The 26,726-nt window shown below is 41.6% G+C and overlaps 1 protein-coding gene across 5 annotated transcripts in view; it reads right to left on the bottom strand.

The window, feature by feature from the left end:
- Positions 1–26,726, bottom strand: part of dscamb (Down syndrome cell adhesion molecule b) — a gene marked incomplete at both ends in the record, with an annotated part of 110,174 nt that overhangs the window by 10,856 nt on the left and 72,592 nt on the right. For all 5 annotated transcript variants that reach the window (XM_079165906.1, XM_079165905.1, XM_079165907.1 and 2 more), the window contains 19 exons: positions 65–355; positions 785–973; positions 2,186–2,284; positions 3,445–3,611; positions 3,736–3,853; positions 4,237–4,390; positions 4,676–4,809; positions 5,160–5,315; positions 6,340–6,486; positions 7,292–7,535; positions 8,181–8,251; positions 9,078–9,245; positions 9,369–9,497; positions 9,777–9,873; positions 10,316–10,512; positions 19,396–19,575; positions 22,821–22,940; positions 23,206–23,484; positions 25,542–25,814. In XM_079165906.1, the coding sequence (XP_079022032.1) occupies positions 65–355; positions 785–973; positions 2,186–2,284; positions 3,445–3,611; positions 3,736–3,853; positions 4,237–4,390; positions 4,676–4,809; positions 5,160–5,315; positions 6,340–6,486; positions 7,292–7,535; positions 8,181–8,251; positions 9,078–9,245; positions 9,369–9,497; positions 9,777–9,873; positions 10,316–10,512; positions 19,396–19,575; positions 22,821–22,940; positions 23,206–23,484; positions 25,542–25,814 (3,213 nt within the window). The remainder of the gene's footprint in view (positions 1–64; positions 356–784; positions 974–2,185; positions 2,285–3,444; positions 3,612–3,735; positions 3,854–4,236; positions 4,391–4,675; positions 4,810–5,159; positions 5,316–6,339; positions 6,487–7,291; positions 7,536–8,180; positions 8,252–9,077; positions 9,246–9,368; positions 9,498–9,776; positions 9,874–10,315; positions 10,513–19,395; positions 19,576–22,820; positions 22,941–23,205; positions 23,485–25,541; positions 25,815–26,726) is intronic.

Below are 26,726 nucleotides of genomic sequence, written 5' to 3'. Positions count from 1 at the left end.
ATCCTGATCCAATGATCCTCGCTATCTGTGCAACTCTGCGACAATCTGTTCGATCCAAACTCACTTCCGTCAGCATTGAGAGTAGCGAAGGTGATCCTCTTTTCTGCTGAGCCGGCGCTGTTGGTGACCTTCATCTGCAGTTCGTACCAGGTCGCCTCCTGCAAGTCGTACAGGATGTAGCTCTTGGTCAGCGACGTGCGCTGGGCAGTGGTCCAGGTGGCCGAGTCCACTGCTCGGTACTCCAGGATGAAGGAGGTGATTGGACAGCCGCCGTTGTTCCAGCCAACCAGGTTGAGCCTGGCCCTGGTGGAGTTAATGCTGGTGAAGAGTTCATGGTCTTTGGCAAACTGCGGCTCTGAGGAGAAGATGGATGCAGCGGGTGATTCAGAGTTTAAGATCACAGTTTGTCTCCCAGTCGACCAACATAACAAATGTCATAAATAAAGTCAAATAATAAATAAATACCAGTCAACTAAGCACTCAGGAAAATGAGTTATAGAGGAGTATAATCACTTCTACCCTTGAAATTTGCCACTATTTAGTGAGTTTTATGGGAGTTTTGAGTTATGAGTTTTTACGATCAATCGTGTAATGTCATCAAATTTCAGTGGCTGAGAAAAGAAAATATTACTATTCCTACTTTTATTCTTTCTACCTCTAGAGTTATTAGAGAAGTTCGCAATATAGCGTTGGGAAGATGACTACCATGAATGAATCATCTTACACAATGTAATTGATCAGAGACAGAAACATAAAATATAGCAGACAAATTCTGTTACCCTACCTTTCCCATGGGTCTTAGCTTCAATGATCTCACTGATGCGCCCTGGCCCCACTGCATTCTGGGCCGTCAGGGTGAATTTGTACCAGGTGCCGCACTTCAGGTTCTCCAGGCGGTACGAGCGTTCACTGGGGCTGATGGGAAAACTGCCCCACTGCTCACTGTTGTCCTCTGAGTACTGCAGGATGTAACCTGGGACAGAAGATTTGAAAGTAAATCCCAAAATGAATGCACTTACATTTGAGTGCACATTTTAATTATCAGTGGATGCAAGACAACATTTAGTTTGAAGACTAAAGAGAGAGTAACAAAACTAAAAGTCTGCAGCCACACTTGTCGCCGGTGAGGCAGTAACTCACCAGGATATTAAAGTGTTGGCTGGATGATAGAGTCAACTCTGCTTTTTGTTCATTGCTTTCTGGAGCTACTTTGAGGCACAAAAGAATTCCACCACACGTTGTACTGTGTATGATTGTGTATGACGAATACACTTGATTTGATTAAATCAAACATCCTCTACACACTTTGGCCATTTTAGATCTCAGATACAGCTGACTAATGCTGCTTCTGTATCATATGAAAGTTAAAGTATGACCAGTTCCTGACTTGTAAATACCGTTCTGATCAAAATCCGAGTGGTAATAATAAGTGGAATTTTTTCTTCTTCAATTTATTTATTCGATTTGACCTGACTTGGAGCTGAATTATATGTAAGTATAGCATTAACGTGTCTAAAAAAAACAACCATGGATACCTCACATCTGTACATTAAGCAAGTAACTTTGGTAAATCTTAAAATCAGGTCTGCCTACATGACTAGAGCTGAACTAACCCACACTCTTTTACAGCTGCTAACAGGAATACAGTTATTAATATAGCAACATTAAGCTTGTAAATAAGTGTTGACTTTGTGGAAAGTGTTGACCTGTTGGTGGCACTAAATAAAAAGTCGGAGATCATTTAGATTCATCTTCAGGGCATCATGAATGGAGTTCACATTGCCTTCCCTAGAGCAAGATGCAAGCCTGGCTGAAAGTCTAAAGACAGGAGCAGATGATTAGGAGCACTGATGAATCACCACAAATAGTCTCACTGTGATTGCGCGTTCTTTAAGATGGAGCGCTTTAATCTCGCACTTAAACGGGCCTAATCTTCCCTGCTGCTTTTTAATCTACCTTTTAGGATTCGAGTATTCAGGCCAAACCACCAGATAATGAGAAACAGGGATGTTAGACCAGAGGAAAGGAGGCGGTGACGTTGGTTATCATCGGGAGCTGAAGGGAGGTGATTATTTTTATATAACGAATAAAGCACTGCTCTGTTTCAGATTCATTTTTCTGTGTGTGTGTGTGTGTGTGTGTGTGTGTGTGTGTGTGTGTGTGTGTGCCACTGTGCCGCTCTCACCTCTGATGGAGCTCCCTCCGTTGTCTCCAGGTATCCATGACAGCGTGATTGATGTGGTGGTAGTCTTGGTAACTGTGAGGCGCGGCTGGTCAGGAGGCACTGAGGACAAACAAAGTTAAACCGCGTGGTTATTATTCGTATTGAACTGACTCGTGTCTCTCAGCGTTGGGTCACACTCCTGGACGAGGTGGAGCGACCATTCATTGAGGAGCTTTTGTTCACTGTCTTTTGGTTTCTTTTTACCTTTATGGAGCTATTTGAAAGTTGGAGATCTAGTCGGCAGAGAGAAATCATATAACATAACAGCTGTTCAAAGCCCAAGGACATAGAATTTGGGAAGGGACCAATATTCAGCAACTATTAAATTATCCCTAGTCACCATTTTTGTCAAAAAAATCAAATGTTACCACAGTTTTCTAAGTGAGGAAGACACCATCCCTATCAGGACAGTTCTGACAGTTGAAGTTTTGGTTTTCCACATCTGATAATGAGCAGCACACTGCTGCTTCCCTAAACTTTGTCTCACCCAAGCGAGTCCTAAACGGGGTTATGTGTCTGTGAGACGGTCTGAAGGGAATACCAACAGATCAGAAGAGCAGTAACGTAATGCACATCAGACTATAAGGCAGGTAGATTCTAGGTAGACTTTATTTTCACTAAATTACGACCTTATTCTCGTAATATTTACATTTTTTCTCCAAATTTTGCGACTTAGTATGTTTTGAATGTGCAGAAAGTTTTGAACATCAGCAGAAATCTTGCTGAAACTATTAAAGTCCAGGGGTTTATAAATTGATTAAAAGTAAAGTAGGTATCATTGAGGTAAAAAGCTGCCATTTAAAAAGCTTACGTCCTCAAACAAAAGACAAAAAATAGGAGGGAAGAGTAAATAATGTCTACATGTGGTGACCCAGATAACATTAAATGACAGAAGTTGATCTACAGGAGAATAGATATTTGAAAAGAATGCCTGAGAGCCTTTATTGCATTACATTTTATTATATTTTGAATTGTCATCTGTTGCCTGAATTCTGTGTTTTACTTGAGATAAATAAAGACATTTCCACCACAGAATGATGTGTTTGACGCTTAAAACCTCCTAAGGGAGGACCCCCAGACTCTCCGCTTCATATTTGTCTCTTGAACGTTGAAACGAAACCTTGTCGAAGCCCAATCCTGTCAGACTGTCTGTGTAACACAGATATCTGTCACCTGGTGCAACATTATGGCTCTGTAACGTGCGCTCTAACACTACTTGCCTTGGACCTGCAGGTTGAGTGTGATCTCGTCCGACCCCCAGTTGTTGCTGGCCACACAGCTGTAGTTCCCAGAATCCTCTGCTTTCACCGTGCGGATGATGAAGCTGCCGTTGCCATGGACACTACGGCGACCGTCCACAAGGACGGGTGTGGGAGTTCCATTGGTGCTGGAGACAGACGGGAACAATGATTATTGCTTCATTTCTACAGGACGTGATGAAAAAGCCGCTACATTGCTTGATTCGCCCTCTGTGCTGAGCAGCACTACGCGGCTGTTTGTGTGCGACTTACTTTCCCTTGAGCCACTTGATGGTCGGAGGAGGGTCTCCGACAGCCTTGCATGGTAAAACAATGTCCTTCATCCAGGGAGTGGTCACTGTCCCATTGAAGGTCAGAATCCTGGCTGGAGCTAAAACACACACAAACACACAACTCTGTGGTCAAGAAAATAAGACAGAGGTTTGCAAATTCCTTTGGTTAATAAAAAAGTAGTTAATGTGATAAACACATATTCTTGGTATCGGTTATCGTTGCCTAAAAGAGACCTTGATATCGTTGCATGTTCACAATTATGTGTTTATACCTTAATGAAAACATTCCAGCGACAATACGCATCCATGCAGTTATTAACAACACACTTTACTGTGTGTTACTGTAAACATTAACATTATTCACACAGAAGAAAACATATAAATCAATACCATTTTATACAATTCAATAACAAATGTGCTCTGTACAATGACTGTATGAATCTAAACAACATCACAGGCCAGCTCTGTTAGGGTGGTGTACCTTTGGCCAGAGGCTCCACTGTGATCTTCTCACTGTTGTTGCCATGACCAGCGGCCGTCACAGCCACCACCCAGATACTGTACTGCCTGTTTCGAGCCAGATTGGGGATCCTGTAGAAATAAGCATCTGGAGACGCCTCAAACTCGCTCATCACCTGTAAAACGAGAGAGAGAGAGAGAGAGAGAGAGAGAGAGAGAGAGAGAGAGAGCGAGAGCGAGAGAGAGAGAGATTAATGTATCATTGGGCAGCAGCAGTGAAGTCCAGAGAAATGCCATTTGGGAACAGATGTCTGCTTTTATAACATGCAGATGGTCTGATTCAAAGCGTCACGTAGCAGCATGCCACGTTTCAAAGTATGAGCTACTCCCTGGACAGGCAATGATAAACTGAAATTTAAAAAAAGACCACTGAATATCTTTTGGTATACAAATGCTATTACCATCGGATGCAGGTTTGAGCAGAAGACGATGTATTTCCTGATGATGCCGTTGAGTTTGAGGGGAGGAAGCCAGGAGACAAACACCACAGAGCTGCTGGAGGCTGCAGCCTTAACCCCCGCTGGAGGACCAGGAACTGGGGAAGAAGAGAACAGTGTAGGGCTTAGAAGAGCCAAGACAAACATACTGAATATGCATGCATATGTAGTTTCAGTTATTGTATACGTATAAATCACACTGAGAATACAGCGTGTGATGTATTATCACGGTAAAGCATAAGCAGATTAAATATCCCATGATGAGTTTGTGTTATAAGCGGTCAATACATATTCCTCCACTACACAGCACCATGTTACACTAACTTTACTCTGTTACTTTTGTGTTACATGTTTTTAAACTGCAACTCAAACATGATTTACGAGTAAGAACTTGGTTAAGTATTGGGTTGAGTGTGTTGTTTCTGTTATATCTGGTTATGTATCATACCATCCTCTTTAGTGCGGACGTAGATCTGTTCACTGCGGACGCCATCTCCCGCGTTGGTGAAGGCTAAGACCTGGATGCTGTAGTTGGTGTACTTCTCCAATCCGTCCAGCTCCAGAGACGGCTGATTGGTGGTCACATTCCTGATCTCTCCCAGTTCTGACACAGGATTAGAGGCACATTTATAAGCCTGGGTATCAAAATTGGTACGCACTCTAGTGGAATGCTGCAGCTTAGTGTGGTTATTAATACCAACAACAGTTATGCAGCGTTCAAACGTTATCCACATATTGGTTACCTGTAATTAAATATAAACCTTTACTCCACTCTGCTGAGTGAATTAATGTACAAATGAATGTAGAGTAGAGCAAATATATGGGAAGCACTCCGCTGCATAATGAAGTATTTTAACAACAAAAATAAAACACAGGTGTGAAGGGATTTCACTTTTCATAACTGCTGTGAATTCTCTACTCCCTTGTGTGCTGTCACTCAGAGCTGAGACAGTGGGCCTCACTGACTTATTGCATTGTGAATTATTGATGGAGACCAGCCAGACTGCAGGGCGGGTTCGCTGCTTTACAGCCCGTTATACATTTAACGGACAAACACAGGAAGAACCACAAACATCCCCCCCTGTGCAATGCAGACTTTCTATTTCCACTGTTGTTCAGCACCAGTAAAACTCATACTGTCATATACGTATTGAAAGATCAGATGTTGTTCATCAAGTAAGTAGATTAAAATGTAAATCAAAAATGTATATTGTAAGTGCAAATTAGTTGGTGGAAATTACACTTAGTGATAGAGTCAGATAAGATAAAGTAGAATGTGCTACAATTGTTCCACTGAGATCAACTACTATTGGTCGTTCATCAGCAAATAACACATTTTAGTTTATATTATTTAGTTTATATCTAAAAATAGTGCTAAATTATATGAATAACACACACAGGAGATTTGAATTATCCAAGTTACACCAGCTCTTCAACTCACAACAGCATATTACAGCATTGCCAACAACACCACAGCATCCCCTAGTGGATCAACAGCGTTAAGCAGCGGCAATGGCAAACGTGAATTATTGATGAATCAGGTGAAGTAAACAATGGACTTGAATGGCAAAGTAAACTGCATCGATTTAATAAATCATATCATTGTGTGGGTGTGTTGCTGGTAATACCTCCGTCAGGCAGGTTGGCCCAGTAGATGACTCTGTATCCCTGCAGGTTTCCATTGAGAGCCTCTCTGGGTAGAGGCATCCAGGAGAGCGAGATGACCTCTGGGGACTTTGCCACAGCAAGGACGTTTTCAGGAGACCGAGACGGCACTTCAAGGGACACAAGGGGGGGAAAGGTGGAGGCTTAATGAAGGCCTATTGGAGTGGCAATCTAAGTGACTGTCTGTGCAGGTACCCTCATTTAGGCAATTCACTGAGTTCAACAAATGAGTTTAAAAATGAACTGCTGACACCGAATATTACATCTGGAACATCCGTTTGGATACATAAGTCATTTTTGTTCCACGTCTAACAATGAAACAACACTCGCATCCTTGTCCTCTTTATTTAGAGAAATACATCTTATAATAACCAGAGGAGACATTAGTATAAACTGATGTTCAATTATAAAATGGTTGAATGTTTTCGTAAAATGTCATAAATAATGACAACTGCATCCTCAAACTACGATGTTTATTGTGAGTGAAAAGATCGTAATACGCAGCTAAATTAAGTTGGATACATTTTTTTTAACGTATTCCAATTTATAATTTTATTGTGAATAAAGAATAGAAATGACACATGTCCTCCTTAATCAAAGACTTTGGCAGAATAGTACTAAAGATTGTTTGTCTGATGCAATCCTACAAATGTCCAGTAGAGGGGAGCCTTTCCACAAGAATATGTTAGAGATTTGTTGAGAGCCATTGCATCTCAAAAGGCGGATGAAACCGAGATGTGGTTCGAAATAACAAGTCAAACAGCAAGTAGTCCACAAAATAAAAGAATATTGATTAAAAAAAACAATCTAAATTTATATTACAAGATCCTCAACAGGGACACGTTGTCTTGGACACATGGACGTTTACAGTAACATATATAACACATCAGATCCACCCACGCACCCCCTCCTTACCATCCTCCAGGGTTTTGGTGACGACTTGCTGTGAGGAAGGCCCGGTGCCAGCCCTGTTCGCAGCCTGCACCACCACGCTGTACTGAGTGAACTTCTTCAGGTTGTCCAGCACGATGCTCTCTGTGGTGTCTCCTGTGGTGTCCAGGCTGATGATGGTGAACTGGTGGCTGCCACCGGGGCTGTACTCCCTGTAGCCCACCTGGAAGCCGCGGATCACACCGTTCTGCAGGTGCCTCTGGGGAGGCTGCAAGACGAGGAGGAGGAGGAGGAGGAGGAGAGGAAACGGTAAGTAGTCCATCAGCTGTAGTGACTTCAACACAAACTATTCAAACATTAAACACCAAATCTAAAGCAAACAGAACATTGATATATGGGATGTTTATGCAAATGATTGCAGATTGACTTGATCTGTTGCAAATGAAATATCAATCATTTTCTGTGAAATTCATATATTCATGACCCATCATGAATAAATAATTATCTTCAAACCACTGCAGGTTATAAAAGAAACCATGACCTATAATTGTACACATATGTTATCGGTAACTGTTGCTCCTCATAATGATATCCATAAACAGAATGTTCCGCTACTTTATTAATGCATATTTATTTATTCTTTATTCAGATCATGATTAGCCTTCGCAAAGTGGTTGCTAGCCTTTAAGGGGTCCAAATAAAATAATAAAATATAAAAATAAACAGGAATATTTGTAGCTACTGATCCAGAAAGGAGCATGTTTAGCAGTCCAAAGTTACACATTTTCAACTATTTACACATTGCTGCAGAGGCAGAGATAAAAGAAACATCTCTTCGTGTTTCTCCGGCCCCGTTAACGTTTAATTCCTAATATTTAGCAAATCAGTAATACACACAACGTTTGGACTTTACCTTCCAGGAAACTTTGATGCTCTGCGGGGAGGTGGGCTCCAGAATAACATCCTGTGGTGGGCCATCAGGAGCTGCACATAAAGCACATCATTCATCATGACTGCATGCTTGTATTCTCAATGAAAGAGATGATCCACCACTGATAGTCCCTTTGTGTCTACTTCCACTAGATGGTGCTGTTGAGTTGAGAATGAATTTCCCTTCATGCACTTGCTCGTTTATCTACCTTGCAGTTTCCACCTCAACTGAATGATAATTAAAAAAAACTTCATCAACTTTAACCTTTAAAATAATGTGAGAAATGATACATGTTTTATTTAATTTGAAGTTTATGACTTTGTTTTAGCAATGAATCCAGTAAAATGGGGCATTTTAATGTGCTGGTATGCCTGCGGGGGATCATTATAGGCAATAGAAGATAAGTGAACACTGATAGAGACGACTAAAAGCAACAGTGAACTGATCTGTTTCCCCACGTATAAAAGACGATGGCCTCCATTTCAAACAACCATAAAGTAATTATGTGCAAGATGACTCAACAGGTTTGAGGGCCAAGAGGAGGAAAAAGATACTAAAGATGAGGAGTTTCTTTCCAAAGCAGCATTCGGACAAAGTATCAATTCTCTACAGAGCAGAGTTAAAGTATTAAAATGAATCTTAGTGACAGTGTAAAGTTAATAATAGCCAAATGAACATTTCAACAAGAGTGTGATTTCATTTTATGTTCTAGGGGAAATGATTCCAGCAGCACTGTAGTTAGACTACTTACTTCCTTTCTGTCTGCAATGTTCAGATGCTTTTCAGCAACAATTATATTCTTAATGTGAACTTTGTGTTCAAATGAAGTAAAACTGTAAAAGAAAAAGCATGTGAAAATGCCACGTGACTCGTGGTTACCTGCTTCATCAGTGGTGATGGTGAGCTCGTTGCTCGGGTTGCTGTTGCCGATGATGTTCTTGGCGACCATGCGGATGTTGTAAGTGGACGAAGGGTGGAGGTCAATAATCGTGGCCTGGTTGAGCTGCGGTGACACATCCTTGGTTACCTGGGCTGATAGCCATGACGCTAGAACAAACGGAGGGAGAGAATGGATAGTAACATCTGGATTTCTTGTTTTCTGTGAAGCCACGTTTCAGAAATAATTGTTACATAAGACATGAACCCATCGTTTCTTCTACTTGTGTCTACCTGATTTGTTCTTGCATTCAATATCATATCCTGTGATGGGGCTGTTGCCGTCAAAGCCCATGGTCCAGCGGAGAGCTATGGTCCGATCTTTTACCTCGCGGATCTCCACCTCTGGAGGGTCGGGTGGTTCTGAGGAATAGTGTGAACACAGCAGAGTTATCACAGTGGTCCTGAAATAGAAGGGGACGGCAGACAGACCACACAGACGTATCGTTTTTACTCTGTCTGAGATTTCCCCTGTGAGAGTTTATGGGTAAGTCTGCAAAAGAGCAGGAGTCACACTGTGCGGCAGTTAAATTAATAAATGAATGTATTAAGTAATAAAGGATGGAAGACATTACTACTCCGGATGGGGGATTTCTTCGAAACAGAGCCAGTGAAAAAGCCTCTAGCTGAACTGAGTCTTACCTTGCACTGTCAGCTGTATGATGCCTCGGTCCTCACCGAAGGAGTTGATGGCGTGACAGGAGAAGAAACCTGAGTCCTCACGAACGGTTGGCATAATCTGCAGAGAGACACAACATATGCAGGGCATTGTCGGGGGGGGGGGGGCAGAGAGTTAGTCAGGAATCTAAAATGATGTTTCATAACAAGTGATTTTTGAAAAAGGAGGACGGGCAACGTAAGTATTGAGAGGGGGACAAATCCTCTTAATATAGAAATATAGCCTTTTACAATAGAGCATCACACACATGTACTCACTCATACTGTGTTTGAATAACCATTGAATTGGACTGAGTGGGAGCTCTTTAGTATTTATATTTTACACTCTACTTGAAGATTTTAAGATGATGTGAATGTTTTAGAGCCATGTCTTCACTACTCTTTCTCCCTCTCTGCTTTCCATATGTATAGATACAAGATTAAAAAAAAATGGCAGAAGGTTGTGCACATCCCCAAAATGAGATTTAAAACATGTTTGCACGACGGTGACGCTGAGCACTCACCACCAGCGTGGAGACGACTTCGTCGGCCACCTCTTTGACGGTGACCACGTATCGGCTGGTCTCCGGGTTGATGATGCGTTCTTCTTTCTCCCAGCGCACCATGATGGGTTTCTCCCCGTGAGCAATGCAGCTCATCTTCTTCTCCTCGCCCTGCGTGGCCAGAGTGGTGTTGGGGTAGGAGGTGATCATGGCCGGGACTGGACGGAGGTGACACACGTCGAGGAAGAAAAGAAAATAATAAATCAGTTAAAACTGTTATTTTGCACATTTTCTGCTGAAGATGTGAGTAGACAATTAGATAGACGACAAACACCTTTATTAACAGTATATCTACTTTCATATTAAGAAATCAAAATTTAAAACCAAATCAAACATTTGAAAAAACACAGCGCATATGCATTCTCTGTGTTTCCTGTCTGATACTGAGAAAAAAAACCCTCCTTTTCTCTTTTCTATTGACAATTATGACAACCACTTAAACACTCCAGGGACCATCGTGAACTCGTGTTTGAGTCTACCTGTCGCCCACAATACTGAGAGATTGAAACGCAGCCCTTCAGGTAAGCCTGCGCCTGCTTTGATAATGACAGCGAACTGTAACGTGCTGCTTTCTGAGGATGAGGCAGAGGAACGGAGACGAAAGTGGTGACTCCTGACTGAACTCCCATCGGTCTGAGCGTGGAGCCGGTCTGGCTCTACGCCGTAACTGCACACCAGGCTCATTAGCAACACATCTAGCCTGTGTGTGTGTGTGTGTGTGTGTGTGTGTGTGTGTTGTGAATGTCTCTCACCCAGACTACTCACAGTCTGTACTCACACTCACACTGTTCTCATACTCACGCTTTCTTTCATTCTGTCTTTTTCTCTCTACTGGCATGAAGCCGTCTCCCGATTATAACACTCACAGAGACTTTCAGGTGCTATTCACAGTATAATGATCTCTGCAGTGTGAAGCTTCTGAATTGGAATACTCTATATTAACTTCCGCGGTTTGAGCAGACTGAACTAATATGTTGATCTCTATCAATCTGGACATCATGAACGTTATAATATGCAGATGTTGAAATGCAGGTTTTGCTGCTATAGTTGTGTGATGGCTTATAAACTTGAGACAATCCGAGTGAGTCAATGGACATCGAAAATTTGTAGGCAAAAATGATCCTGGGAATCAATTCGAAGCTCCGTGCGACAAATGCAATTTAAATCCCTCCAGTTCTGTTATTTTACAAAGGCCAGGATGACATTCATTGATGTGCAAAAATCAGGCTCTAAATTGCACAAGGAAGAGAAACACTGAATATTTGTAATTATAGATGGTCAGAAAAAGCCCGAAAATAGTAGAACATATTTCAACATCAACTAAGGTAACGACTAACAACTTAGCTTTTATCGCCGATTAATTGTTTTTTTACGTATTAATCACAAAATCACTGAATACAGTGGAAAACGTCACAGCCAAAAGACACAATTATAATTGCTTGTTTTATAACCCAAATATATTCAGTTTACAATGATTCCAACATTTTTCCTGAATAAATTACTTAAAGCTGCATTTATTGACGTTTTGGCCACTAGGGGGCAGTGGAACCAAGCTATAAACACAGCACTGACATATTACCACTCCTTAAAGTTGTTATGGCTTGTTGGCAAACAGTTGCTTCTTTACACATCCACAGTTCCAGAGCAACATTTTGAGTCCTGTTTGTGTCCACCTGATAGATGTGAGTCTAATATTCACTCTCCTTTTAAATATGGTTCAGTCTTTACCGGCTAGACACTTAACTTTGTTTACTGTAAAGTGGGTTTTGGCATTTCTTTCCGACTAAAAACACTCCTATTACACGACACAAATTACATAATAACAATACTGTTTAGAGCGGCTTTCATCATCAGTCAGTTACTCTTTATTTACATCAAACAGGCCGGTGTTCAAACCAATATGTTTATTAGAAGGTTTCCAGCTTACGTAAATATGTGCTCTGGTGAAAACTGTGTCATTGCAAAGGACAGCACATGTGGCAGGTACTTGTGTAGTCGAGGTCAGAGGCCCTCTCCTCCAAGAAGAGATGCGATATGTGTGTTTGAGTCCGTGTGTGAACGTCTGTACACTCCTGAATAATCTGTCTGTGTGCATGTGTATGAGTGTTGTACTATGTGTGCATATGCATGAATGTGTGTGCACGAGAGCGGCTGTGTCTGTGGGAGCTAAGTGGGCGAGCACAGAGAGCAGAAAAGACTTGTGCTCATGACACATCTCAGCCACGCTACACGATGGAGGAGAGAGAGAGAGCATGTACCCCTGCAGCGCTAACTATGATCCCTCTGCCTCGCTCTCTCACTCCATCTCCCTCCTCAGGCTCCCACCAGGACAGCGATGATTTAATGATGAGAGAGACCACTTTGATTATTCATACGCAGCAGACAAGTCCGCTGGCCGTGCTGTTGTCTCACACAGACACACACGCATTCGAACATATACCGACGTGCAAGAGTAACGACAGATGGGCGCACGCGCCCGTGCACATCTGGAAATACAAAAAACAAGGACACGTACAGAGACCTTGCACACTCGAACAGTATGCAAGTGTAGAAACACTGTCAAAATAGAGAAAAAGAAACATAGGGATGCACATGCACAAACAAATGCAAACCAAAACAGAAGCAATGGCACACACAAACAACTGCAACCACTATTTAGAAATGCACGCATGCTTCCCCACACACACAGTATTCCCCTGTGTCAAAACAGTGATGTAGATAACTTTGTAATAATTTGTTTTGGCTTCACACAGGCACCAGTCTGGTACAGTTTGCTCGTACTAGGAGTGCATGGACGGTTAGACAATCACAAGTCAATTAAAGTACTTGAATTTATAATGAATCATTTATTACACTGTACTGACGTGCTAAACTGCACTCGTTCTGCAGCACAAGCAGGCTGAAAAATGTCTTCTGCTCTGTTATTTATTACTTCAGTGGTACATACAGTGTAACGATGTATCTACATTGTAGAGTATGTGCATACATGTGTATTAGAGCATGACCTGTTCTGATTTTGTTCATTCTGATTCAGATATTTGGGAGTTTAAACAAGACTGGGAGTCTAGCAGCCCTGTGAGGATGTAGGCTACTTAGGCACAGCGGTGCTTTGAGCTAAATGCTAACGCCAGCTTGCTAACAAGCAATGACAATGCTGACATGCCGATGTTTATCTTGCATAATGGTTAAAATGCTGCCAGCATGGCTTAGCTAAAACACACTGATATAAGTATATCTGTTATAAATTAATATCTGACAATAACATCGGCTAAGTCGCTGTTTCAGTCGGTCTCTAATTTGTATGTGTACTGTAAATTAAAATCAAGAGCTAACGAGCACATGCACAAACAAGCACAAATCCAACACAAACAAATGAACACACACAGGCTCCGTCAACGTGTTTCTGACTTTCTTCTCACAGTAAATTTCCATCTTTGATGCAGCCCACACAAATCAAAAGGGGGAGCTACTTGTGTGTGCGTGTAGCGTGCACTTTTGAGGCCTGTGCGCTTGTGTGTGCGCACCTTCAGCCCCAGCCCACCCCCGGCATGATGAAATGTGTCAGACTTGGGACTGCCAACGTTTAAACCTCATCACTTATTCACTCGCAGCCCCTCCCTCTCCCTCGCTCCCCACACCATCATCCCCTTTCCCACTGCCCCCGCGCAGGAAATCGCTGATTTATTTTGCATAGCAACTATGAATTTTAAGTGAGTCCTATTAAAAGAGTCTTCTCAGCCCCTTCTCTAAATGTTATTGCTCCTTAACAGGGGCTATTTTCTCCATCTAAATCTGTGGCCTTGGCAGCGCAAGTTAACACTGACGAAGCTCGTGTTTGCTCATCGAGGGAGAAAGGGCACACAATGACAGAACGCAAGACTCGGTGTGTGTTAGTGTGTCTATCTGTGTTTACGTGTTTCTGTGTGAAATCAGGTCTATTAAAATATGTTGGTTTGAATGAGCGCATGCTCGTCAATATGAGTTTCGGCTGCGACCTTGATTGTGTGTGTGTGAGTGAATATGTGACAATGAAACATGCTAAATGTCTGCGCATTCTACTTCGCTACCATGTGATAGAAACCGCAGTATCTAAAATGTCCTACAATCTTCGCCGATCTTGGTTGTGCTTCAGCGGCCCAGAGCTGAGGTGAGGCCTCATCTCATCTCTATGCATCTACCGTGCAGCACTCGCAGGGCCCCGGGCTAAACCTATTCTTTTTGATAGCCCATAATTGCTTGGTTGATGTATATTTTTTAATATCCAGCGATATTACAGGGACCTGGTAATAAAACACGGGCGGGTAGAGGAGAAAGTGTGAGTGGGAAGAGGGGAGACAGGGGAGAAAAGAGAAAGCTGAGAGAGGGAGGGAAAAGGAGGGGAACAAAGAGAGAAAGGTACAGACAGGGGGTGAGGGACTGAGCAGTGTGGAGAAGGCTTCACTCATACTAAGATGGGTTAAATGTTGTATAATTAAACCTGAAGCACTATTTGAGTCAACGGTGGCTTCGCACAAACTCTTTTGAATGGAAACGGGCACTTCTGAAATCCTATTTTCCCAATTACCTTGGTGTTAAAACTGATTAAATAAGAGCTCAGCAATCAGGTGATTCATTTGACGGAGAGAAAATGATTTGGTCACTATTTGATGGGCAATTAATCAGACAATTTTATCAGATGTAGCTAGCTAGCTAGCTAAGCTTAAGTTGACTTCGTTATAGTTGAAAACAATGGCTATGGTTGAAATTTTAATGTTTCCAACCAACTCGTTTTAAAATGAGAACCCAGTAACAAGTGTTTTAAATATGCACTTGATGGCTACAAGTGAGCCAGCAGTCATATTAGCAGTATGATGCTAAAAGATTTAGGCTAAAGTGGTATGCTAGCTTTTGCCTCTTACATTACTGAGCAGATAAACGCACTGTTTAATCCATTACTTACACTTTTTCTCGTTTGTTTTCAGAGAGCATGAATAAAAAGACACAACCCTGCGAGTATACAACCAGAACAATTCTCTTTTGACACTATACATGACTCACTATGTTGACATTGTGATTTAAGAAAGAGGACAACAGCAAAACATGCACAAAGACACACAGAGGAGCAGTGCAGACGGATGTAGAATGATTTAAATATACGATACTGTAATATTCATCTGGGATTAAGACTATTTTGTTGGAAGAGTGAGTCAATGAAGCTAAAATAGGATCTGTGAATGGTAAATAAATGTATGCTTTCTTGTTGGCAATAGGATATTTAGACACTTACAGCTGCTATCAAATGAAAAAGGCTATAAAATGAAACAAATAACGTCTCATTTATCTTTTTAATCTTTCTCGCATTGCTGGAAATGTAAGAAACAAAGACAGACAGAGAGTGCAAATAAAGCAGAGAAACATGCGGACTGCTTTTCCCTTGAGCCCCCTCGTCGGCTTCTAATTGAAGTATTGACGGATTTAAATGAGGCTGAAATGCACTCAAGAGTTCCAGTGTCTCATAACACACACACACAAATTCGCACACGTTGCATGCAAGCAGAATGAACAGAATGCACCATGAATGGAGATAAAAAATAAAAGAATCTAAAAAAGTTAGATATGTCTACATTACAATCATACTGTATGCTTGAAAAGAAATGTGTTCACAAACACAAACACTGAGAAATGGACATGATGGAGCTGGTGACTGCGAGCGCACTAATGGTCGCCGTTTTTCAAACCACTCATGCAAGTAAGTACACTTTTACAGAAAGCATCTTGTGCGTACGAGTACAGTTTGGGGTTTAAAGGGCATGAAATGTGATCTGTTGATGAGTGACTAGCATGCGGCTGAGCCAGCATGTAATGACTGAGCAGCCAATGGCAGCAGAGGAAGGACAGCACACGGTGCCATCGTAGGCCCAAAGACCTTACAGCTGGCTCCTGTACTGGGAACTATTCGAGCTGCGCGGACGGCACGTCAATGCTAACTGAATCATGAATGACTTGGAGGTTTTAAATGACTCTGCAAGAGAAATTTAATTCAGGAGTAAATGGACAGAGTGTAAAAAGAGAACTGTGTTCACATGTATTTAATCCATATTCAGTGCTGCTAATGATGACATATTCCGGTGATGTCATGGGGGAACTGTTAGCATGATGTTTGCTAGTAGTATCAATGGTTCTGGGGATAAGCAGATATTGGTAGACAGATTTTTGTGTTTATTGTAGCTAGGGGTGATGCGATATACCGGTATAGACGATAACCGTAAATATTTTAAAAATAAATATTGATGTCATGTTAATTATACACATAAAATAGTATTGTACAAATATTCCAGCACCTGTTAATCATTTTATTTATATACAGTTATGGTAACAGACTCTCTCTCCACCTCCCTTCATTTCATCAGTTCCGTTGTCTCAAAGTCAATGGGTTAATCTAATGGGATTTTAGATAGATAGTTAGATGCGTGAAATAAGGAGTGTGGTTAACACAAGCTCATGAGATGTTAATGTTTTGTTCTATTATATAAAATGCGTCAGTAAAGACCACTCTCATGAATTTTGAAGTATTTAGGTACCTTAAAAACGGAGGTCGCTAACAAGTGGCTAAATGAGGCCACAAAAGCCCGTCTTAACAGCCTCGTTGTGTATACTCGCACTCACGTGACTGTGTTGTAGTTTGTTTATAGCCCAACATTAGCTTTTTACTTCTGCTTATTTCATTCACGCTTAAAAAGGATCTTGCTTTTGGATTTTTGTTGAGGGAACCAGTGGGATGCTTCCGGTTTCGCCTACAAAAATACGTCATTCCTGCAGCACTATATTTTGCAATTAAAAGCCCAAGGCTCCAAGGGACTGCTAAAGGGAATTCTGCATATTTGAGAAATAGTAAACATGATATTCAAATGTTTTAACAGCAGGAGTTCTTCAAATAACCATAATTATATGCAGCAAAGGCTCAATAAAATAAACATGTAAATACTTCTGCATAAAGCGCCAAATCCAATGAGACAGCGGTGGTTCTGAATAAGACGATTTTACGTGGGAAAAGTGAGGTACAATTCAAGCCCTTGGCAATACTGGCAGTAAGAACAGATACTGTATAGAGTCAGTGTGCATATTACATATAAAGAGAGCAAGTAACTGACAAGCAATGAACTATAGTTTTTGATTTAATATTCTACTCCGCTCACTGTGTTCATATCCATGTTCAACTTGTGGTAAGAAAATAAAAAATATAATTTGAATGAAAACGTACTACGTACTAGAACATTTCTTCATTTAATCTTAAGGGGGAGGAACCGATATAAATAATAAAAGCAGTAAATAATGTAAACATTAGGGTTCATATTAATGAAACTACTAGTTATGAGAAGTAAGCTTACATTATTTAGCACTAAAGTTGTCAAAATTCCCTTTGATAGAGCCGAGTACAGCATGAAACTGAAGCCTAGAGCAACAGCAGAGTGCATTCGGCGGGTCAAACATCTCTCTCTCTCGCTCTCTCTCTCTCTCTCTCTCTCTCTCTCTCTCTCTCTCTCTCTCATCTACTTTGGCAGTTGATACAACTGACTTTAAAGAGCAATGACACCGAAACTATGCATTCAATCTGAGTATACTTCTCACACTGCCCTTATCCCCCACATCATTACAAGATGCACACCCATACACTGGTTGAAAACTGATCTATATCATCTCACTCTAACCTGTTGGAGGTGAGTCTTCTCTTTGGCTCTGACGGACTCATTGGAATAGTGGAGTTCAGTAAATACAGTAAAAGCATAGCATGAACAAATGCACACTGTGCGACACAAGACCTTGTTTGCTTTAGTTGAAATAAATAAACAATGTCTTAATGTTTGGCGTTAGATATGCTACAGAGAGTTGAGTCTTCTGTAGCTGCAGTTACAGTGTTTGCTCCCTACTTGGTGAAAAGCGGAAGAAAAAAAGGTTAGTACAGCCATAGTTCAACTTGCTGCATAGCAACTGGGTGCTACAGTCAGCAAACTGACCTATGAAAACACAGAGAGCATGTTCTTCTCTGAGCCTGAACCCTGACAGCCTCACACAGTGGCAGCTCCCAACTTTGTACACGGCGAGGCTTAATTACAGTGACACATGAAAACCCACTGCAACGCCAGCTGATATTAATGATAACAAGTGCTGATTTATCCAGAAGGAGATTATTTTGTTGGCTTCCCTTTTCATAGAGAGGTCAGAAGTCCGAGTTAGTTACAACTTCCATTACATCACTTAAAACAAGTTAGATGTGTCAGGTTCTTGTTCTCTTTTTCACATTTGTGTTCTGTATCTCAGACTCGGTGAGGAGAGAGAAAGAGGAAGAGAGAGAGAGAGAGAGAGGGAGAGAGAGAGAGAGGGAGACAGAGAGAGGGCTGCATGTCAGCAGGGCTCCTCGTGATCCGGTTTGATACCAGTAGCACAGGGAAAATAAGCCCCACTCGCATCTAAGCGCCATGAAAACGAGGAGCCACTCCTAGCGCTATAGGGGAGCTCCATGCTAATGCCTCACTGGAGGCAGGAGACCTGCAGTCGGGGACATTAACAACACGACCACTGACACACAAACATTAACATGCTTGGATATACTAGCTGTTTGCATATAGATGGGTTTGTGCAGAGAACTCTACTAAATAAAGGTTTGGTTTTTGTCATTTTGGCCAGTATACAGTCAGGTTCATAACCACTTTAATGCATTGCTAAACTTATTAAGTGCTTCATATTTAGTTAAAGCTCATCACAAGCTAGTGAGATGTTGCTTTGGACCACGATCTTTAATTCTCAGACTTAGTTCGTTCATCTTATGCACAGCTTGTCTATTGAATCTGCTGATGTGCATCTCTCTTCCTTCCATGTTTTTTTTTTTTTTAAAGTTAATGTCTAGCCGATCAACTTTACGAGGAGTATAGCTATCTGTAAAATCTCGCAGCTGGAAATCCTTTTTAACGGCTGCTTGTTGCTGCACCAGCCCAGACATTAAAATACACAATGATTACTGCCCATCAGCTAATATTGATCGTGCATCAGACGCAGGCTCTTACTTTTGACGGTGAGGTACATGGACTTGCTGACATCAGCTCCCACGTCGTTGCTGACCTTACACAGGTAGAAGCCGCTGTCGTCCTCCAGCACGTGTTTGATGAGAAGCGAACCGTTGCTCAGCAGCTGCACACGAGAGCCGCTGTTCAGCTGGATGGGCTGAAACTGGGGAACGCCCGCGCCTGAGACGAGAAGGAAGATAAAAGACAAAGAAAGAGAGAGTAAAAAACAACACTGTAAATAATGAGAAGATAAACATTTCGATACAACATCGGACTCTTTCTGTAGCTCATACAGTACATTAAATGTACACACATGCCTACATATTGATCTATAATTTTCAGTAGAGAAACAGATGCGTAACGCTAAAACGGGGTACAGTGTTGAACAGTAAGCTGTGTTTGTGTGCGTGCATTCATTTGACCACGCGTCTCTGTTTACAGATTTGATGACAAAGCCTGTCAGATTTAGGGAGGATTGTAAACATGTTTCTTAACACCGGGCCTAAATCCTTAAACCGCCAAACAGCTGCTGAGCACAGTGAAGCAGGCCGAGCTGCCGGTGTGATGCAATCAGAACAGACATAATGCTCATGTTTAACAAGACAGCAGATTGGTGCAGAGGAACAACAGGCAGGAGGAGAGCAGAGCGGAGGGGCCTTGCATTGCTGCTGGCCTTCAGCACCGAGGCGAGCCAGTAATATTCAAAGATGTTAGCTGTAGCTAGACACGGATGTTTTTCCAGACTATTTGTTCCCGTGCGTCATATCTCTGGGTTTATTCTTTGCATGTATGTTTGTTGAATTACTAGTCTGGCCTTGGTCGAGGACAGACTCATCCTACAGGCATGGATTTGTCTGATTACAGAACAAGTAGCGTAAATCTCTGCATGCCGCTTTTCTCAATTCTCAAAAGTGCAACGTGACTGACACTTGATATCCATCTCTGAGGCGCCGTTGAAATAATTGGACTTGGCACCTCTGACATATTCTAGCCTGCGTGTAATTAATACCTATCTTTTTTTAATAGAAAATGATATAATCACTCTTGTTCTATTATTAAACAATACAGTATTTCATTCTGCAAAGTCCGCAGGAAATGTCACCGACGATGAATCCTAAAGCTTCACATCTTTGGAGCAGTCTGCTCTTATAGTGATGAAAGCACTGTATTCCACCTTGCTCATATAGTATTAAACACATGTGTGAACTGAGCCAGACGTTGCATTAGCACGTGTTAAAGTAAGCGTGTAGAGATTAGGCTATTTAGTGTGCTGTGGGTTTTTGCTTTTTAATTAAAATGCAGTCAAGTGGCCGTGGCTAGCAAAGGGTCAAGTGGTGACTTTGTTCCTGCTCCCCTGGCTCCGACAGGGAGAGGAGGGAGAGGGAGGGAGATGTGTTCTTCCTTGAATTATGGATTTTGCATATCCAAATGGTGCTAGTCGTTATGCTAATAGCGGTTGACCTTTACTTACTGTTCCATATCTCCCAGAGACAGTCATCTGGCTCTTACCTACTTCTGTTGCAGTAAAAGCATGCCAGACAGCCATTCTCTGGACAAACTGCCCTCTGGCTTACAACAAATTAGACGATTGCTTCCCAAGCCGCCTAACCTGGATGTGTTTTCGTTTTTTTGAGGTGACTTTCATTGCTTCTTTGCTCTGAATGACATCCTGCACAACAACATATCATAGAGCAGCAGGAAAGATGGAGGTAAAAATATGTCTAAGGCCTGAAAAGAAACAACAAAACTGATCTAAGGCCGGGCCAACTGAACTATGGGGCACTTCCTGCTTGTTTTTAACGCTACGATTGAGTAGTCACACACAAACACTGCTCAGCCTAATCCCTCTGGACTGATCAGAAATGGATGGTCAGACAGTACTAATCAGGCATGAGGCCTGCTTGTCTCACATCCACACACACTCTCTCTCTCACACACACACCCACACACACACACACACACACACACACACACACACACACACACACACACACACACACACACACACACACACACACACACACACACACACACACACACACACACACACACACACATACATACATGCACGTCCGCACACACAAATCCAATCAAAGGGGGAAAAACAGATCCGATTCTTTCATTCCTTTGATCATGGGGCCGGGTAAACACACACACATACATACATACACACACACACACACACACACACACACACACACACACACACACACACACACACACACACACACACCACTCCTCATTGGTTGTTGTCCTTCTGTTGGTGAAGCTTTCATCCCTGGTTATATGGATGATGGAGCAAACACCTGGGGCTCCTCTTCATCTGCCCTGCTCAAGTGGCCGAACTCACCTGCTGCCTCCCTGCCCGTCTGTCCGCTAACGGTCGATCTGTATATCTGTCTGCCGATTTTTTCCCCCTGTCTCTATCTGATGATTCTCTGATGGTGCAGGTGGAAACCCTGCAAGCCCCTCAGCCCGCAGTTTACAGAGCAGATGGCTGTGTGTGTGCTTTTATCTCTGTGTATTCGCACACATGTGCTCCGGCTTCGGATGAAGCAAATGGAGGCCACTCACCTGGAAAAGCACTACTACTGCACTCACCTTCACACACAGTTGCTTTAAGAAACACAACCTGAGACCAAGCTAGCTGCACACACACAGCTGAACTGTAGTAATTATAATTTTATAAGATAACTCTTGATGCAAACTCAGATTCTTTACTGGTCAATCATCATTCATTTTTTGCTTGGTATTTTGTATTGTAGTATAACAAAAACAATCCTTTTCACATGATTATGCATTTCCCTCTTGCATGTACAGTTAGCCTGCATGGAATGATTAAATAATGGAAAATTATTCATTAGAAACTAAAGGCTGCAACCTTCAATCACTGCAGTTCAATACAGACCAGAATCACCATTGAGGCTCAAGATTAAACGATCCTAATGCTGTGAGCTTGAATCCATATTACTTTGCGTTTCAATTCTCTGTTCATTGTTGCAGTGAGTTGTTGAGCGGTGGTCACTTAGCAATAAAAAGTGGAACTAACAATATTGTGAGCACATCAAGAAGGATTCCCATGTTTACCACTTGTAAGTGTTCACGTCGTTGAACTAAAGACAGTTATGTGATTGCAGTTTGTCTTGTGAGGGTTAAAAGTTGTCTGAATTATAACACTATATCCATTACATCTGGAGTTAATTACCTTGAGTGATGGACCGTGTTTGATTGTTTTACAGGCACTTTGTATTATTACTAAATCAGATAGGATGGAGTTATTGCTCAACATCCTGGTAACTCAGGAGACTTAAGTCTGCTTACCTACTCTGTGAGTTTGAATTCAAAAGTGTGATTTGTTTTTAATTCATTCCCTCGTAGCCGGCAGGTTCACCTGCAGTGGGTAATGCATGCTGCGTTTAATATACCTTTGGAGTGTTCCCATACGATGGTGGGTGGAGGGTAGCCTTCAGCTGAGCAGTTAAGAGTCACAGTTTTCCCATAGATCCCATCTTGATCCTCAGGCTGAACCACAAACTGAGGAGGAACTGTACATACACAACAATCAACAGTTGACATTGATACATGATATTTTGTTGGTGTCTTTATTACACTTGTAGCCTGTGTGTGCAGTTTCACACAAGTCAAACACTGCACCAGTCGATTTTACCTCCAGCCAGACAGCAGGAACTAATAAGTGAAGTTTGGTACTGCAGGGATGGCTTAAAATGAAAACCTGCACACATACTGCACATTATAGCAGTCCACTAGGGTGCCATTAGATATATAATCTGTTCCTTTGTGCTTCCTCACCTCTAACAATGAGCTGACTCTGGTGCTCCACTGCAGCAGCCTCGTTGCGGGCGACGCAGGTGTAGTTGCCGTTGTGGTCGGGCGTGAGGTTGGAGATTCTCAATGAGCTGGTGAAGTCGATGTTGTCCACAGTCACACCCAGGCTGATGGGGATTGGCCGTCCGTCTTTCTGCCACGTGATGTCCAGCGGGCGGTCGCCTGACATGACCACGCAGGGGATGAAGACACGTTGGCCGATGGTGAAACGCTGGAACTCAAAGGGCTGAATGTAGGGAGGCACTGACAGGCCGAGGAGGAACGGGAGAAAGAGACACCAAGATTAAATGTGATTTCAGCCGTGAGTTTCAAAGACCGTCTTAATTTCCTGGATTTTGTGGCAGATGCTGTGTCCTTTTCTCTTGCTTTCAAGAGGTCACTGAAGGAACACAAAAGACCTGAATAGCAAAACATTCTGCAATAAGTTCCCGTCATTCTCAGTCGGGAACATTATGTTCTCTCAGAAAAAGAAGAGCACGCAGAAGCAGAACAACAGAAAAATAACTTTTATGTGAGTCATTCAGGTTGCTTGGTGAAAGAAATCTGAGTGACCCTGAACTTTTTCTCTTTGTCGATTAATGATCATCTATTGATCTACTAACCTACATACCTATCGTCTAGACTGGCGACTACATCAATCTAAGATTGTATCCGCCACACAAAACCCTGATTGCCGGCCTAGTGCGTACAAGAAAACAAGTATTCACAGAGCAGCCAGAGTCAATCTGGCAGCATAATATAACGACACGATTACACAATAACATTTATTTAAATTGCCTGCGCTCTATTCTCTGGGAAATCTCCAGCCATCACACAAGTCATCTGTGTTTGAGTGTCCAGTGAGTTGAAATAACACTGAAATAAGCAGCACTTTAGCACCTTATTTAATTCACAACAAAGGGGAGATAATGGACTCCAGGGATCCCCAAAGACACTTCCGCATTTTAAGCATGAGCAGAGTAAATTAACAAATGCACTTGCTCACTATAGCACCACTGGGAAGTGTTGCTTTATATCATCGCTCTCTCTTTAGGTCTCACTCTCTCTCCCCCTCGGTTTCCCTCGCTCCATTAGAAAGTGTAATATAGTGACAACAACCTAGCATACTGTACAGAGGGAAGGACATGGAGCATAATGGGGAAGCCCTTTTGAGTATTAGCTTTTACAGCTGTAAGATCTCAGTGGAGATCAGTCACTCAGCTCTGTAATGTCAGGGACACTGATACAGTCGTCATTAGATAACTGTCCTGAGGAATATCAGATTAATTTAGAAGTCTGGTAAGATCTATGGCATATGATATAGCTGTCTGCATTTCTGTTTGAGTGGTTCCTTTTATTTATATATATATATATATATATATATATATATATATATATATATATATATATATATATATATATATGTATATATAGTGGTGGTCTTTCCACCGAGGAATCCCGTAGATGTACATGTAGACAGGTGGTCCCAGAATGGGCCTTATGTTTCCTATTTAAAATATCTATCAAATTCAATGTTATTAGAGCACAAAATATGGGACTTTGGCATTAAGTAAATTGTGACAGTCTAAAGGAACAGTTCAAAAAATACGTGATTGCATACTGACAGCAGAGACTCCAAGAGGTCACTATGCTTGGGGAAGAAAAAGTCCCTCACATAACCCCCATAAAACCACATCTTTTACACTAAACTGATTTCTTTATTGAGTAAACAAATGAAAAGAAGAACAATATTAAATAGTGAGCTTTAGAAGTGCTGGTAGGCATAGTTTCATAACCTGTTTCACCCTCTTTACAGTCTCTATGCTCAGCTAAGCTAACAGCTAATAGCAGCTGTAGCCCCATACGTAACAGGAAGATATGAGAGTGGTATTGACTTCCTAATCTATCCCTCAGCAAGAAAGCAAATGAGCATTTTTCACAAAATATTCCTTTAAGAAAAACAAGCTGATGAGATGGCTAAAGCAGGAGTTGACAAAACATTGGATTGACTTCTTTGATTCATCAGGTTTATCAAATCAGCTCTATGTATCTAACAACACTTGATTCTAAACTGCTATATATCTGTCTGTCTCAAGCTGTAAAGACTAAAATTGTATCTTTGCAATGAATAAAGGAAATTGATAGCTGTTGAGTAACTACATTTTTATATTTTGCAGTGTATTAATAACAGAAAATAAACCAGCTGCACGCAAGCTTTCGAATATTTAATGCTTCAAATGCAATGGAATCTAAATAAAAATATAACATCTCTAGGTTGGGCAGCCTATTAAACTCAACCACCACAGCTCTATGGGACTAACCTCTCACACGAACATGGACACTCTGGGAGTCCATCTTGTTGGGTTGGACCATCACCTTGCAGTTATACTCGCCAGCGTCCACCTGCTGCACGTTGGTCAGCTTCAGTGTGCCGTTGTTCTCAAATGCTCGCTGTCGGTGATTGAACGGTAGCAGTGCCGAGTTTTTGTACCACTTTATGGAGTAGTAAGGGTAGCCAATCACACGGCAGTGAACAAACGCATCCCGTCCGGCAATCGCTGTGATGTTTTTCATTGGACGAATGTTGGCGCGGCCTACAGAGGGACAGAGAATGAGAAAGGATCCTCTATAAAGACATTCAGTGGATAGTGACATCAAATCACTAGAGCTTTATTTTTGGTGTTTTTGTAAATAGAAATATACTACTGACTCATTACTGTTCAAACATATGTAGTAGTTAAACAAAGAAAGGTTAACTGCTAAACAGAGAACATAAAACAGAGAACATTTCTCTCCGCAGCTTCACATATGGTACCTGCCACTGAAATATTTAGAAATGCAAAAGAAACTGTTGTTTCAAGCTTTTCCCGTTTGTTTTACCACATGATTTTAGGCTTAACTCAAAGCAGAAGGCTGTGAAATGACAAGCAGATTAAAGTGTGCTAACCATCTGAAGGAAAACAGAGCGTTTAGATAACACTGTACTACTGATACTTATTAGTCTGCTCTTGCTGCAGTAATACATTCTGTGTCTCCTAAAATGGAAACAGAATAATCGCTTTAACATCTGTTCGCGGAGAGTTGAATTGGCTGCTTGAGTAAACACACACAGACACTGACACACATGAACACTCACTCACGCACACACACAAGCAAACCAGAGATAAATGTATTCATGCAAACAAAAGAAATATATTTTTCTTCCGGCTATTTACAAACCAGCCCATTTTGGAACCCAATATCCAGATACGCTTATGTGCAGCAAACCAGGATAATTCATTTGACCTAAAATACAGGCATGTAGGAGAAGCACAGTAATAATTTGGAGAGAAAAAGACGAGGCTACAATATTAAAATGTATACAAGGAGCAGAGAAAAAAGAAAATAATGCTTAAAAAATAACACAAAAAAATGGAGGCAAAATCAATCAAAAATATAAATGTGATTAAAGATGTAATACTAGAACTAATAAATACTGAGCAAAAATAAATAAATTAAACAAATCA

Source organism: Pholis gunnellus (genome assembly GCF_910591455.1).
Source record: "Pholis gunnellus genome assembly, chromosome: 9".
In the NCBI taxonomy this organism is placed as follows: Eukaryota; Metazoa; Chordata; class Actinopteri; order Perciformes; family Pholidae; genus Pholis; species Pholis gunnellus.
This window is presented reverse-complemented; position numbering and strand designations above follow the sequence as displayed.